The sequence below is a fragment of the Leptodactylus fuscus genome, chromosome 8 (genome assembly GCF_031893055.1).
Source record: "Leptodactylus fuscus isolate aLepFus1 chromosome 8, aLepFus1.hap2, whole genome shotgun sequence".
NCBI lineage: Eukaryota > Metazoa > Chordata > Amphibia > Anura > Leptodactylidae > Leptodactylus > Leptodactylus fuscus.
The window spans coordinates 32694337-32712199 of record NC_134272.1 but is presented as its reverse complement, the minus strand read 5'-3'; the positions used below and the strand labels follow the sequence as shown (position 1 = coordinate 32712199).

Genomic DNA, 17863 nt, shown 5'->3' with positions numbered 1-17863 from the left:
GATGATGCCGAATTTAAAGCAGAGAGTAATATTACCATTCGAAAGAACTGCACACAAGCCACTAGGTGCAGAGATATTCTATGGAAGAACTGCATTTAGCTAAAGCCTCGAAAAAGCAACACCAACTGGACTGACTTCTGTATATAGGGAAATAATATGAACGACCCCTAGCATTTTACTAGGTATGTGAAAAATAGTTCATGAAAAAATCCCTAGCACCATATGCATAGCACACTGCATTTTTTCTTCACCAGAAACTCACAATAAGCAACTCCTAGTACTACGGTAACCACTATAGGGATATTTGCACCATTACAACTATCACACATCCCAAGAAAAGTCTGCATATTCAATCACAGAAATAATACCATAAAATAGGAATTTGATGGATGACAGCCATTAACATGTCACAAATTCTAGCATATACCACAAACAAGAAGGATCATTTTTAAGGATCAACAATAATAATACATTTTATTTATATAGCGCTAACATATTCCGCAGCACTGTACAATTTTCATTGAAATAAAAAAGTCAATTCCAGAATAACGCTAGATGCTGAAGTTCTATAGCTACCACCACCCCCTTGCCAAAAATCTAATTTCACATACAGAGTCAAATCCTGACAAAGTCCCCACTGAAAACTACAATAAAAGGGAGTCAGTTTCGTAATTGTGTTAATTTTGCAGAAACCCAATAGATTTTTTTGTAGATTTCACATAAAAAAGGGGTACAAAAAGAAACTATGATCGCAGTTTGCATCTGTGGTGGTTTGGCCCAAAGTAGCTTCTGTGGCCAATACAACAGCTGTACAGGGACCATGGTGCCGTTATGAATTCTTCATCTTGCTTGAAGTGGATAATTGAACACTAAGAAGTACAACCCAATCTCATCTAGTCCCTTTCTGCCCTTCTAACGGTAATGATGCCTCCTTAGTTTGGCTCTCACAATATAAGGTCCCTTAGTCGACCCCACACAGTACAATTCTTTCTTAGTTTTCAAATACAGTAGAAAGTCTCCTTAGTGCCCATATAACATGAACCATCCCTGGTGTTCCCATTGATGTGAATAGAAACACAGATGCGAACCTTTAATTGGTGTTGGGAAGATCACTGTAAGTTGGAAACATTGTATCTTGAGACAAATATTCTATGGAATGCTAGTAATGATTTCCAATGTCCACAAAATATAACCAACTAAAGGAAAATGATTATTAAGGAAAAAATAGCAGATAACAGATATGGGACCTTGCACATAAAAATCAGAAAGCTGACCATGAGTAAGCAAGGAGACACTGTGCAAAAATAATAAGGGGCCACCCTGACTCGGTGTCCAAATGCACTTCCAAATAACTTTGACTAACTGTTGTTGCTATGTTATTGATGTTGTTACTAAGATTTCTCTTTTCCTGTGCCAGGGATGTTTTTGGCTGCATCATATCACTGTATTTGAAGTCTATTGTCTCTGTATCTCCTAGATTGTTATTTTTCAGATTTCCTCAGCTAATTGTTTGAGATTTTACATGTTACTTTACAAACTGATCAGGAAAGACTGATCCTCATTCTACATGCCCACAGACTTATACAAAAAGGCAAAATTTCCTGCAGTCGTAATGGGACTTTTAGCAGCAGAAAAAACTGTCAGGATGCAATATATGAAGGCTTATACAGCTAGAACAGATTGCCCAGGAAGACCCTTCAACTCTTCATTAACTCTCAGATACCCTATAAAGAGGATCTTTCACCACCTCCAACACATCCAGTTCATTACATCATTTAATAGGCGCTGCTCCACTGATTCTAGCACAGTTGGAAATTTTTCTCTAGCCCCCACTATTTCTGAGCAATCAATGCTGTTAGTTGTGTTATCTGATATGCGGTTTAGGCTCTATACTGTCAAGAGAGCGGTGTCAGGCAGGAGAAGACAAGGGGTGTAATTCTGAGCTCTGACACTGGCTGCTTCTGATTGGAGCTCTCAATCATAACCCTGTCTGACGCTGCCCTTCTGACATTACAGATCTTAAACAGTACATCAGGCACCAAAACTAACTATAATTCTTACTCAGGAATAATGGGGGCTAGAGAAAAAATTCTAACTGTGCTGGAATCAGTGGAGCGATGCCTATTAAGAGATTTGAAGAACTTGAATTGCTGGAGGTGGTGGAAGGTTCTCTTTAAAGGGGCTCTATCAATGGGAAAAGTCATTTTTAACTAAGCACATATATACATAGTCTTTATACATGCTATTTCACACCTATCTTTTATATGTAAATTGCTTCAGTGGCTTTTGAATGAGCCCATTATTATTCATATGCTAATTAGCTTCCAGCCAGCACAGGAAGTTCCCAGCAGCACTCGTCTCTGCTATTCTCTCCTATCTGTGTGTGCAAACAGGAAGCAGGAAGTCATCAGCAGCAGCAACCTGTGCTAAACACACACATAGGAAAGAATAGGCAGAGGGTGCACGATCAGACTTCCAGGTGTTAACCGAGAGGCGAATTAGCATAAGAATAAAAACAGGCTCATTCAAAAACAACTGAGGCAATTTACATACAAAATGTATGTGTGGAATAGCCTCTCTAATGCCTATGCAAGGATGTGCTTAGTTAAAAATGACTTTTCCCAATGATAGAGCCCCTTTAAGACTGTATTCAAACACAGCATTTGAGATGCATTTTTAGAAGAGTTTGTGTTTTTTTCTTATACTTTTTTTTTGTTAAGAATGAAACAATCAAATCATCTTTCAAGGTCTTTAATAAATACTAAAATGAATATATACATAATATGTTTTTTTGGGGGGGGTTTTAGCCTTTAATAAAAAAAAAAAAAAAAAAAAGAAAAAAACATTGAAAATGTTTGAAATGCTTGCCATTTTTTAAAACAGTGAAAAAAGTGTGAATGAAGGAGATGTAAAACATGAAAAACCTAAAGTCAGCATTGTAGTCAGAATACTACTGTACAGGAAATCATGTGAAGGTGAATACAGTTGCTGACTCTCATTAAACCATTCAGCACGTTCACATTCAGTAGGTAAACAAGGATGATATTTCATCCCTTGAGTGTGAATTGTAGCTATGTTTAGCTCTATGACATGTAAATATGACTATAATGCAAGTTAAATACCAAATCCATCAAGTCACAACGAGGGATATCCTGTGCCATATGAGACAGCAATTGACTTTCAGGAGTAACTGCCATGAAGGGCGTGATATATGCTCAGTACCTGATGACCAATTTTTCCACAAGGAATCCTTATATAAACTTTTCAGAATTTTAGTGCTCTATTTTTCAGCACACGGGTCCATTTAGAGAAAGATGACTTAGCAAGATGAATAAGCACAGTAAAATCTGAGACAATCACCAAAATGGAATTGAAAAGGGGGCTTTCTTAACATGTTCCCACACTATGCTGTACATTCACGATGGCAGGGAAAGGACTGAAAGCCTAACTTTAGTTATAAACAACTTCTCATAAATAAATAATACATGTGAATATAAGAAAATGTGTGATATATCTTATTAAGGAGATCTATTTCCGTCACCACTTATTAAGTTCTCATGCTCCTTATCTTCAGTCAAAGTGCTTGCTTACTCGTCCCCACAGCTTTTGAAAGACTATGTAGAGCCGGTACCTCTAGTAGGGGCATCATCTGACACTTACAGGCTTCTATCATCTCCAGAGGAATGACCCCCACAGACTCATAAATACAAGGTTAAGTGGACTTTGAATGGGCAGATCTCACATGGGCAATGGCAAATTATATGGTCCCGAGTAGCTAAGTCCTCATCCTGTGTAGCATTTCAAGAAACCCAAGATAACTATATACTTAGGCATTGATATCATACTTGTGCTCTGCTCCACACCATTAATCTCAATATTCCCTCCACATGCTGGCACTGGCAGGCCTTAAGGGGCACCTTCTTTCATATTTTTTTTGGAATTGCCCCATAATTTGCCCTTTTTGGGTGGAAGATAAACCTCTCAACGATGCCCTGTTCATCCAGGAAGTGCTGCTGGACCCTCTTACCTACCTCCTCAATCTGCTGCCCTAGACATCTAGGTAAAAAGACATCCAACCTGTTCTTCTATTTTTGCACAGCTGCGAAAATGCTTATTAATTTCTATTGGAAGAAGGTGCTCCCCTACACGGGGTCCGAACTAGTTGTCCGCAGAAAGATGTCCATAGCTTGGAATTCTTGACTGTCATCCTTAAAGGGATCCTATCTTTCAAGCCCTTTTTTTCTAACACGTTGGAATAGCCTTAAGAAAGGCTATTCTTTTCCTACCTTTCGTCGTCTTCTCTGCGCCGCCGTTCGCTTGAAATTCTGTTTTTTTGATGGTATGTAAATGAGTTCTTTCGCAGAACTGGGGGCGGCCCCCCCAGCACTCAAACAGCACTAGGGGAGGCCCCAATGTGGCAAGAGAACTCTCCAGCGCCGCCTCCATCTTCTTCTGGAACGAGGTCTTCACCGAGTCTTCTTCCGGCGGTGTCTTCTAACTTCTAGGCCTCGGGCCTAGGGCAAAGTCTACTGCGCATACTCACGGCCACAAGAAAAATGGCCGCTTACACAGTATTGTGAGTGGCCATTTTCTTGTGGCCGGCAGGCACAACGAAAGGTAGGAGAAGAATAACCTTTCTTAAGGCTATTCTGACGTGTTAGTTAGAAAAAAAGGGTTTGAAAGATAAGATCCCTTTAACTATACCATAGAAGCCTTCAAAGCCTCATTGGTCTCTGATATCTATCCTCCCTCTGATATCTATCCTACATCTTCCCTTCCCTTTTTTCTTGTTCTCGTTTCTTAACCCCACCCCTTCCTTATTTATTCTGCTTTTGTATGTTTGGTGCTGTTGTGCTTATTTCCTACATGTTGTGACGTTTTTTTTTTCTCTTGTTGTATATCTTATTACAAAAATCCTTACTAAAATTATAGTTTAGAAAAAAAACCTGCTTGTTTACATTATATCTGTGCAAACAGTACTTTTCTCTCTGGATGTGTTGTGTGCAAACAGAGTGGAAACCACACGGACCCCATTATAGTCTATGAGGTCCGCGGGCTTCCTTAGGTAACCACTTTTTAGGCCTATAGGTTTCCGTTCATGGGGTCCCCAAGTGGACTCCCCGAACGTAGATGTGAATAGGGTCTAACACATGCAACAGGAAGGGGTTGAGCAAGAATTTCCTGCCGGATAGTTAATTGATTTATAGCCTTATTCTGTGTAGTAGATGCCTCTAATCTAAAACCTAGTACTGCTTAAAACAAACAAACAAACAAACAAAGAATAGATTGAAACAGTAGCAATTATTTAAGTGGTTTTTTTCCCCACTCCCTCTACCTCTATTTATAGTCTAACACAGAGAAAGTAAACGCCTGATAAGTGGAGAAGAAAAGATAATTCTTTAATAAGACAATTTACGAGGTTTCATATATTAACCTTTGCTATTCATTTATGAAGTTATTTCTAACTGGAGGTATGCTTTAACCCCTTCCCGCCGATGGCACTTTGTGACTTCCTGACCAAGCTTGATTTTTCAAAACTGACATGTGTCACTTTATGTGGCAATAACTTTGGAACGCTTTAACTTACCAAAGTGATTTTAAGATTGTTTTTTCGTAACACATTGTACTTCATGTTAGTGGTAAATTTTGGTTGATATGTTTTGTGTTTAATTATAAAAAAATTGGAAATTTGGTGGAAATTTTGAAAAATATGCATTTTATAAAGTTTGAAATGATGTACATTACATACAGATAGTCAGACCGCCAAAATTATATCATAAATCTCATGTCCCAGATCTCTGCTTTATGTCGGCATCAAACTTTAGGCGCCCTTTTAATTTTTACGGACATTATAAGATTTACAAGTGAAACAACAATATTCAAAATTTTCAAGAAATTTCCAAAACCCATTTTTTAAAGGGCCTAATCCAGTTATGAAAGCGTTTTGAAAGACCCTTGTATTAAAGCCCCCCCATAAATCACCCCATTTTCAAAACTGCACCCCTTAAATAAGCCAAAACAACATATACCTAGTAATTTAACCCTATAAGTGCTTAACAGGAATTAATACAAAATGGAGGTGAAATTTTCAAATTTGAATTTATTTTACTAATATTTTCGTTTAGCCCTAGAATTTGCACATTCACAAGGGGTTAAAGGAGAAAACGTATCCCACAATTTGTTAGGCAAGTTCTCCCGACTACCATAGTACCCCACTTGTTGGTGTAAACGAATATATGGACGCACAGCGAGACGCAGGAGGGAAGGCGCGCCAAAGAGCTTTTAGAGGGCAGATCTGGCTGTGATCAGTTTCAGGAACCATGTCGCATTTATAAAGCCCTTGAGGAGTCAAAACAGTGGAAACCTCTAGAAAGTGACCCCATTTTGAAAATCGCACCCCTCAAAGTATTTATCAAGTGATGTAGTAGCATTAGTAACCCCGAAGTGAATGTGTAAGCTGTGCGGAGTAAATTGGGTACACCAAATCCCATTCTATTTTCCCACCAGCTCCTATGACGCGGACGGGGAAGAGGGGCATTCTGGGGGGTCAGCGGTGGTGTATTCTCTCTCATAAGCTCTACATATGGGGTGTCCCCTGAAAACGCTCGCACCGCTTACACATTTCCTTCTAGTCGCAGCCACTTATGTCCTAATGATTTGGCGACTTTTGGGGTTTTTGTCTTCACATTGTACAAGGTAGATTTTTATTTTTATTTTCTGGCAATGTGGCCATATGAGGGCTTGGTGTTTGCGGTATTAGGTGTGCTTTTCAATGCCACCATTTTGGGGCGTGTAACTTATTGACTACATTTTATTAACTCTTTCTGGGTGGGATGTAAAAGGAAACATCAATTCTGGCATTGCTTTTTAGCATTTTTTTTTTTCCCCGTGCAGCGTACAGCATAAGTAACATGTTACCTTTATTCTGCGGGTCGGTACGGTTACAGCGATACCTCATTTATATGATTTTTTAATGCGTTGCTATTTGTGCAGAATAGAATTCAATTCAGGGAAAAAAATCTATTGTTTTTGCATCGCCATCTTCTGAAAGGCATAACGTTTTTATTTTTCGCTAGACAGAGCTGGTTGAGGAATTATTTTTTGCGGAAAGACCTCTTCTTTTTATTGGTACCATTTTGGTTTTCATCTGACCATTTAATTACTTTTTATTGAACATTTTGTAAGGGAAAGGTGATGAATAATCATTATTTTGTGCGGTTTTCTACGGGTTTTTTTTACGACATTCGCCGTTCGGGTTAAATAATGTTTTAATTTTATTGTTCAGGTTATTACGGATGCGGCGATACCAAATATGTAATGTTTTTTTCTATTTTTCTTGATTTTACATAATAAAACATTTTATATGGGGAAAAAGGGATTTTTGGGGCTTTATTTATTTATAATTTATTTTAAACTTATTTAAACTTTTTTATTTTGACTTTTTTTTCACTTTTTTTTTCTGTCCCCATGGGGGATTGAAGCAGTGATCGGCTGATCACTGCTTCAATAGAGATACGCTGCAATACACGTGTTACACGTGTATTGCAGAGTATAGGAAGCTGTCAGCCTGTGTGGACGCACAGGCTGACAGCTTCATTTACGGCAGGATCGGCCAGGCGCGAGGACGGGGTAAGTGAAGGGGCAGACCCGGGGTCACTGATCAGACCCCGGGCTGCCCCCTACGAACACCGGCACCCCCCGAAACCGGCGCGGGGGGTGCCGATCGGCACCATATGACGTTGTAACCCCGGAGGTGCCGGTGGTCATGTTGATCACCGGCATCTCAGGGGTTAACACCCGCGATCGGACCCGGTTCCGACCGCGGGTGTTACAGGGCATTGTCAGCCGTGTATTACGGCTGACACCCGCTGTGCATGGTGCGCACACAGTTTCTGTGTGCGCACCATGCATCCGCAGTAATAGTACGGCGGTTTGCGGGAAGCCCTTCCCTGCAGCGCCGTACTATTACGGCGAATGTCGGGAAGGGGTTAATACACAAACGTATAAAAGTACATTCAAGATTATTGCAACGGCTCAGGAACTGAGCTGGCATCTGTAGGCAGTGCCTGGGATCAGAGACATAAAAATAAAAAAAGTGTCATGGTTTTGGAAGGCTAGAAGTAAAAAACTAAAACACACACAAATGCTGCATCCTCAAGGAATTAATGCCCCAGCATCTGCCATTATCATCCTCCTTTTAGCTCCCACATGAAAGCAAAAACCAGCTACATTCTTAAAGGGTTTGTGCAAGACTTGATACCGATGGCCTAGCGTTAGACCAAGTCATCAAAATCAGATAAACGGGGGTCTGATGCTCAGCTCCAACTCATTTCAAGTAATTTACTCCTGAAGAGATAGAATTCCTATGCTTAATGTATCAGATAAGAGTACAATATGCAAATCAATTCCAATGCCTCTCAACCTGATTTTAATTCATCTAGACATGTACTAAAGACATACAGAACTTACCTCTGTTTGCCTATCCAACTTGCGCAAAATAACCAGCTGAATCATCCCTCGAATGTTTCCCTCCATAGACATGGACCTCCGTAATGTTTCCATAGCTTCTCGGTTTGATTTGCTGAGCAAGCTCTCCCCATTCACAGCCACAAGTTGATCATTAACTCTTAGACGTCCATCCTATCAATGTAAGAAAAGCGGTTATCATGAGCAATATTAAAATTGTAATGACAAACACTCATAATACTATCATATATGTCACCAGAAACTCTGGTACAAGATATTGAGATAAGCCTATCCCAACAAGTGAAAGCATAAGTAGATATTGTAAATGGTATATTAGAGATATAACTTTTAATAAACTTTATCATGGCATCTCATAGACCAAATATGCCAACTAATTGTGTTCTCAAAACAAATTCCTCTAGTAAGCTTACTGTAGCCTCCTGGTTTATGATAAATTGCAGAGGGCTTACTTAGACCCATGATTTTCCTAGTGTTATGGTAATCTTATAAAGCACTAGAAAAATACATACCATATACTAAATCCTTGCCTGTGACTCCTACTGATGGCTGCAAACAAAAACTTTAGCTATAAGGCCTCTTTCACAAAACTGTATTTATTTAGTAGGCTGCGATATTCCATGCAATTGTATATTTTTTAAAAAAAATACAAATTAAATTAAAAAAAAAAAAAAAACCTATGGCAATGGATGTCACTCTATAGCTTCTGATTTCTGTCTGTCTGGAGTTTTCCTTGCACACATATTAAATAGATTGTAATGTAGTATGAGAAAAGCCTAGTCCCTTCTGAAAATGTGCCCATGGTCACACGACAGCCTCGGCAATCGGGGTAAATATCGATTTATTTTTTTTGTAAAGTAAGTTAGCTAGAAAGTAGGTGGGGGGAGGGTGTTTAGTTTCTTGTAGAATTATCATTTTAACCCAGACAACCCCTTTAAAGTTTAACAAAAACAGTATACTGCTAAAAAAAAATAAAGGGAACACTGAAATAACACATCCTAAATGTGAATGAATGAAATATTCTCATTGAATACTTTGTTCTGTACAACGTTGAATGCGATGATGACAAAATCGTCGCCATCAGTGATAAGGCCGACTATAGCAGAGTCATCGGAGTACTTCTGTAAGTAACAGCTGGATGAGTTGTGCCTAAAGTCAGCAGTGTACAGTGTGAAGAGAAATGGGGCAAGAACTGTACCTTGTGGTGCCCCCGTACTACAGATCACAGAGTCAGATACACAGTCCCGGGCTCTCACATACTGAGGGCGGTTTGTCAGGTAGTCTAGGATCCAGTTGGGCAGGTGATAGTCCACACCACCAAGGTTCAGCTTCTCCCTCAGTAGACCTGGCTGAATGGTGTTGAAAGCACTGGAGAAGTCAAAGAACATTATTCTCACAGTGTTCCCGGGTTTCTCCAGGTGAGAGACAGCTCTATGAAGAACGTCAAAGCAGTACATGTCTATTGTTTCCTAGCATTCTGAAGGAAAACAAGCCTATAATGTTGAAGAAAACTACATGATATTGTGCATTCACCCTAAAAATAAATGCATAAAAAATGGTGCAGTATAGCAGTAGCTCTAAAAGAAGCCATTTCTTTGTGTTTATCTGGGAAGAAATTACATTTTCCCAAGTGCTTCAATTCATTGCTGCTTATTTACAAATAACTGAATAGTCTATTGACTGTGATCATTGCTTCTCCCAGAGGAGAGTGCGAGTCCAGAGTGCTTCCCAGTTATCTAATTTCAGTTCTACTATATTGCAGTTTTTAATGAGGTGAAAGGGAGCAGAACTCCATTTGTTTTAATGAGCATCTAATGGTATCGAAAACATATTCATTCAATGGAATGACTATGAATATAAGTGAAATGAATGGCTGGAAACAGATTTATATTTTGTCAGACAGTCTGGAAAGTCAATATACTGTATAGACACCGCTTCTGACTTCATCAAACAAGTCCACTCCAGGCTAATTAAAACTTCAACACCACTACAGTTCATCATCAATGACCTTGTACCCATCACAAGTGCGGAACAAAAGATCTATTGCTTGTAGAAAGACGTACTGTACCCCACTGAGGAGTAGAGCGCGACAACCCATGTTGTGATTTTATCTTCTATACTCATCTACTAAAATAAGGAAGAGAGAAATTGGTTTCTAACTACTTTAAAATTAATATTAGAGAAATGGTTAGAGAGAAGTTTATTTTATATTATCCTCAGAAATGCTCCTATTACAATTGGAAGCAATTTCCTAGTATATCTTGTGTATATAGTACATGGCAGCTGAGAAAGTCTCCTAGATTGCAGGAGCTACAGGTCACTGTATTTGGCTCTGTATTCTGCTACTCTACTCTTAAAGTATATAGCATAAGTAGCAATACTCATCTCCCTGATGCCCTGCTGATTCTGTTTCAATGATTCCTGGGTCCGCCGTTAGGCTCTACTTCCTGTTCCTTTTTGACACACAGGAAACGAATGTTAAAACTGAATTTCCTGTATTGAGAGTGATCATGTAGAAGAAACTGGTGGAGAACTGAAAAGCACTGGAAGAGGATTGGCAAGGGATTGCGAGATGTATATTGCTTCCTACATTTGTCTAAACCAGTTTGAGCCTCTACTCATTTTTTTTCTTGACAATTTCAATTATTAAATGGTCTATAGCCCACAAGACAGACCAAACTGACATACAGCTAGAAAATGACAGGTAGGTAGCTTCCATATCTTCTCAACAAGTTGCTGCCAGACATCTCTGGTGGTGGCTTACCTCTGCTGAGATCTAAAAGGTCGGGAGTTGAAGATTAGTGGAGGATAGCAACAAGGAAGAGATTGCGCTCTTTCTGCTTATTAGGATTCAGCCAATCTCCCCTTAATTCTCCACAAATCTTGGGAAGGTTTGCTTGGCCTAAATAGGGTAAGGAGCTTGAATTATTCAAATAAGCTGGTAAGCAGGTACAGCATCCGTCTGGGCTGACCGACCACGTGACAATTGGGAACCAAGTAGACGGCTCACAATACCCAGGCATGATGCGCTCCTTTTCAGTAATGCAATAGGATGCCTTGGAATGGATTAAACCAGGCTTTTATTACAAACAGATGACGAGTTTCTGTGTTCACATGCGTCCAACAAAGATGCACCCCTTCATCAAGTCTTGTGTTAACAGCAGTGTTAGATTTGTTTCTAGATCAAAAGTAGAGTTGAGTGTGTTTCCCCCCCAATTCTTAATCCAGCCTGACTACCCATTATTTATTATTTTGCTTACTTCTATAGCACCATCATATTCCGCAGCGCTTTGCAGACACTGTCAGTTGGTGTCCCATATAGGGCTCACAATCTAAATTACCTATCTGTATGTCTTTGGAGTGTGGGAGGAAACCAGAGTACCGAAAGAAACCCACGCAAACATGGGGAGAACACACAAACTACTTGCAGATGTTGTCCTAGAAAGGATTCGAGCCCAGGACTCCAGGGCTGCACGGCTGAAGTGCTAACCACAGAGCTGCCCCATGCAATGCATTTACACTCCCAGTCATTTCAATAGGAGTACCAAAGACAGCTCTGGTGCTGAAGTGAATGGGAGAACGCATGTACTCCACTAACATAGAGCATGAATTCACAATAAGGGGGAGGACATCCCCGTCCTCAGGATCAGTGGGGGGGTCTCAGCGCTCAAACCAATTAACTATTTAACCTCTACGCAATGGATAGAGGATACATAATTTTTAATGGCACAACCCCTTTAAGCAGAACTATTTTGCTCTATACCACAAACATTACCAAGACATTTCATTGGTTAGTGGTGAATGAGAAGGAACAACCATCAGGTTACAGTATACTGATATCTGTTGCTCCTTTTTATATTTATGCTAAATGATTATTATGAGCTAATCCCAAAAAAAAGCCTTCAGCCAACCTCCCCGTAATGTACTAATCTTTTAGCGCATTGAAATCCACTGGGTAAGTAATTACCTCAGTTAAAGAGAAACTGAAATGTACACTGTTTAATGGAAATGTCATTTGTTCAGTAAACAGAGACTTTCTTTGGCGCAGTATGTGATAAAAGCAGTAAATGGGGGAGAGAAAAGCATAAAATGATACATTGCCTGAGATCTATATTCTTTCTACCGCAGGAACACAATGTGAGCGTTTTGGTTTATTTTACTTGGGGGAAGGTTTATTGCACAAAAGCAGGGTCTATTTTCACAACATATCACAGCTGCTTAAAATTCCACCCACAAAGGAGAGCGATATTGTAAATATATCTTCAGACCAAGAAGGGCTGTGAACTGGATGATTTCATTCTTGTCTCAGCTGTGCAATGCACAACCTCAGTGCGGCGAGAAGCAATATGTATATTAACCTTAACATCTTCAGTATCAATAAAGCCGGCGACATCCGGCGAGCACGGCGACAGATCATGTATTGACTAGAGGCTACATTGTGACATCCGCGGTATGAATGAGGGACACAATCTATGTGACAAGCCTGTGATAGCCACACTGTAGGATGTATCACCCTGGAAGCAGAGACCTGATCATTAGTGCATTGTTTTACTGAGAATAAACACTTGGCAGAGGGAAACGTGGAGCGACTTTGGTTATAAAGCCAGATATATTTCTAGGCAATATACCCTGGCGGGAAAGCTGCTATGTAAATTTTATTCCTCTGGTAAATGTAAAGTGTCTGCCAGTAAGAACATTTCCTACACAGTGTTCTAGACAAATCCAAAATCATATTGCCTTAGACTGGTCATAAATTATTCTGTACCCACAACAACCTGGAAAAGGAGATAACTTTCACTGGAGTATTTTTTCCCATCTCCGTTTTTTCAGAACGACAGTTCAAATAAATAAATCAAAGCAAATTCAATGGATGTGAATGTCTCCATTTTCTTTGCTGGTATATTAGACGGCACATTTTGTTTGTTGCTGATACCTCAGATGGCACCATTTATACCTAAGCCTGAATGGTTTTATGCTAAATACGTGCTTCTAAAGCTTCTCTTCTCACTTCTCACATACTTGCTGCCTTCTGACATACCTGGATTTCATCTATCAGGGATGTTACACTGGTCATACCATAGGTGTTTCGAATGATCAAAGGTTGTACAGGCCTTGTCAGCAGGTTACAGATTGTCTGCATTTTATTAGCGGACTGCGGGAAGGCGGCATTCAGTCTATGGTTTACTTTTTTCGCCACCAGGCGACCGTATGGGATTCAATAAAGCTTTCCCTACCTTCAGCTCATGGGTTTCTAGATTTCCGCTGTCATTCATTAAGAACCATCATTGCTTATTTTCAGGGAATAACATCTAGTCTATTCCCATAATGATCACACACGTGCATGGCTGGTTACAGGTAGTAGCTCTTCTAACTGTGCTGTAAGTGTGCATGCACATGATACGGTTGGGTGCAATTAAAAATTTCATTGGAAAAATAAATGTGCTTCACAAGGAATTTTAAGAAATTGCACCACTAACTTCATGCTATTTTCCCCGCCACAGTTTTCATGCAGTCTTAACTGCACTATGTGCTTACACCTTAGAGGTCCATCTACACGGGATACAAATCGTCACAGAAAAATTAATTCATTCGCATAGTTGACAAGGAATATGTAACAGAAACCGTGGTAACATTTTGTGATTTTATTGCAGATTTGCTGCCTTTGTCACCCTATGCGCTGCAAATCCGCTGTGGAAATCAGAAACAAAAGTAAAATAATATACTGCTAAACCACATGTTCATTTCTAGGTGTATTCTGCCAGGATTTTTCTGCAGTGTGTGGATTAGATTTGGTGCTGGTGCTGTAATACACTGTCTACCAATAAGAATTTGGACACCCATGCAAATGAAAATATCTGCGGTGTCACGCCTTTTGCTGTTAAATATCATGTAGGTAACAGCATTGGCATTAGTGCATTGGCATTAGTCACATGCAAGATGCCACGAAGTGCAGAGATGTCCGATTTCGAGAAAGGGGTAATTTTGGGGCACCACAGAAATGGTCGACCCTTAAGGGATATAGCAAGCAAACTGAGTTACCCAAAATCGACAGTGGCCAATGTGATTACGAAGTGGAAGGTGAATGGTGATTGTCAGGATGTGCCCCAAGTCGGCAGACCCCTGAAACTGGGGGATAGAGGCCGACGAGTGCTGGCCAGAGAAACCGCACCCAACCGATGGCTCACATATACCAGGAGTTTCAACAGGCATCTTGGAGCATTGTGTAGCTCAGTACCATCCGTAAGGAAGCATCTACTGGGTTCTAACAACTATTGAATAGGAATAAATATTGTTTTTCTATTCTGCCACAGGTGTCCAAATACTTATTGGTAGACCGTGTATGCATAGCATGAGAACCTACCCAAAATATACACTCACCGGCCACTTTATTAGGTACACCATGCTAGTAACGGGTTGGACCCCCTTTTGCCTTCAGAACTGCCTCAATTCTTCGTGGCATAGATTCAACAAGGTGCTGGAAGCATTCCTCAGAGATTTTGGTCCATATTGACATGATGGCATCACACAGTTGCCGCAGATTTGTCGGCTGCACATCCATGATGCGAATCTCCTGTTCCACCACATCCCAAAGATGCTCTATTGGATTGAGATCTGGTGACTGTGGAGGCCATTGGAGTACAGTGAACTCATTGTCATGTTCAAGAAACCAGTCTGAGATGATTCCAGCTTTATGACATGGCGCATTATCCTGCTGAAAGTAGCCATCAGATGTTGGGTACATTGTGGTCATAAAGGGATGGACATGGTCAGCAACAATACTCAGGTAGGCTTTGGCGTTGCAACGATGCTCAATTGGTACCAAGGGGCCCAAAGAGTGCCAAGAAAATATTCCCCACACCATGACACCACCACCACCAGCCTGAACCGTTGATACAAGGCAGGATGGATCCATGCTTTCATGTTGTTGACGACAAATTCTGACCCTACCATCTGAATGTCGCAGCAGAAATCGAGACTCATCAGACCAGGCAACGTTTTTCCAATCTTCAATTGTCCAATTTCGATGAGCTTGTGCAAATTGTAGCCTCAGTTTCCTGTTCTTAGCTGAAAGGAGTGGCACCCGGTGTGGTCTTCTGCTGCTGTAGCCCATCTGCCTCAAAGTTCGACATACTGTGCGTTCAGAGATGCTCTTCTGGCTACCTTGGTTGTAACGGGTGGCTATTTGAGTCACTGTTGCCTTTCTATCAGCTCGAACCAGTCTGGCCATTCTCCTCTGACCTCTGGCATCAACAACGCATTTCCGCCCACAGAACTGCCGCTCACTGGATGTTTTTTCTTTTTCGGACCATTCTCTGTAAACCCTAGAGATGGTTGTGCGTGAAAATCCCAGTAGATCAGCAGTTTCTGAAATACTCAGACCAGCCCTTCTGGCAGCAACAACCATGCCACGTTCAAAGGCACTCAAATCACCTTTCTTCCCCATACTGATGCTCAGTTTGAACTGCAGGAGATTGTCTTGACCATGTCTACATGCCTAAATGCACTGAGTTGCCGCCATGTGATTGGCTGATTAGAAATTAAGTGTTAACGAGCAGTTGGACAGGTGTACCTAATAAAGTGGCCGGTGAGTGTATGTGGGGCATTTATGTGATCAGCATGTAATATGACCACAAACACAGAACTTGATACACAGTATATACTGAAAAACTGTATAACGTTTTATTATAAGCACAGTCATAATTTGTTATGCAAAGTGCTGTGAAGTCTCAGGTACACTTTAGCATACAGTCAGATGGCCAGAGCAAAGAGAGAGATACATGCTGTGACGGACACTTTAAAATTATACATTCCACCAAAATCAATAAAAGAGAGAGGAAAACAAACACACTGGGATGAGAATCACATAAGAAGAACATCTGCCATCTACAAAGCCAACATTAGTTATTGATACAGTTGTATTGCCACAGTACAGTCCTATGAAAAAGTTTGGGCACCCCTATTAATCTTAATCATTTTTAGTTCTAAATATTTTGGTATTTGCTACAGCCATTTCAGTTTGATATATCTAATAACTGATGGACACAGTAATATTTCAGGATTGAAATGAGGTTTATTGTACTAACAGAAAATGTGCAATATGCATTAAACCAAAATTTGACCGGTGCAAAAGTATGGACACCTCAACAGAAAAGTGACATTAATATTTAGTAGATCCTCCTTTTGCAAAGATAACAGCCTCTAGTCGCTTCCTGTAGCTTTTAATCAGTTCCTGGATCCTGGATAAAGGTATTTTGGACAAACAATTCGCGTTCAGTTCAGTTTGATGGTCGCCGAGCATGGACAGCCCGCTTCAAATCATCCCACAGATGTTCAATGATATTCAGGTCTGGGGACTGGGATGGCCATTCCAGAACATTGTCATTGTTCCTCTGCATGAATGCCTGAGTTGATTTGGAGCAGTGTTTTGGATCATTGTCTTGCTGAAATATCCATCCCCGGTGTAACTTCAACTTCGTCACTGATTCTTGAACATTATTCTCAAGAATCTGCTGATACTGAGTGGAATCCATGTGACCCTCAACTTTACCAAGATTCCCGGTGCCGGCATTGGCTACACAGCCCCAAAGCATGATGGAACCTCCACCAAATTTTACAGTGGGTAGCAAGTGTTTTTCTTGGAATGCTGTTTCTTTTTGGACGCCATGCATAACGCCTTTTTGTATGACCAAACAACTCAATCTTTGTTTCCAAAATGAAGTTGGCTTCTCCAAATGTGCTTTTGCATACCTCAGGCAACTCTATTTGTGGCGTACGTGCAGAAACGGCTTCTTTCTCATCACTCTCCCTGACAGCTTCTCCTTGTGCAAAGTGCGCTGTATTGTTACCGATGCACAGTGACACCATCTGCAGCAAGATGATGCTGCAGCTCTTTGGAGGTGGTCTGTGGATTGTCCTTGACTGTTCTCACCATTCTTCTTCTCTGCCTTTCTGATATTTTTCTTGGCCTGCCACTTCTAGGCTTAACAAGAACTGTCCCTGTGGTCTTCCATTTCCTTACTATGTTCCTCACAGTGGAAACTGACAGGTTAAATCTCTGAGACAACGTTTTGTATCCTTCCCCTGAACAACTATGTTGAACAATCTTTGTTTTCAGATCATTTGAGAGCGGGCTGTCCATGTTCGGCGACCATCAAACTTAACTGAACTTGAATTGTTTTGTAGAAAGAAATGGTCCAAAATACCTTTATCCAGGATCCAGGAACTGATTAAAAGCTACAGGAAGCGACTAGAGGCTGTTATCTTTGCAAAAGGAGGATGTACTAAATATTAATGTCACTTTTCTGTTGAGGTGCCCATATTTTTGCACCGGTCAAATTTTGGTTTAATGCATATTGCGCATTTTCTGTTAGTACAATAA

At 40.5% G+C, this 17863-nt stretch overlaps 1 protein-coding gene across 1 annotated transcript in view; it reads right to left on the bottom strand.

The window, feature by feature from the left end:
• Window positions 1-17863, bottom strand: part of PARD3B (par-3 family cell polarity regulator beta) — a 799946-nt gene that overhangs the window by 500846 nt on the left and 281237 nt on the right. Inside the window, exon 12 of the mRNA XM_075284374.1 lies at window positions 8470-8640. Coding sequence (XP_075140475.1) covers window positions 8470-8640 — 171 coding nt within the window. The remainder of the gene's footprint in view (window positions 1-8469; window positions 8641-17863) is intronic.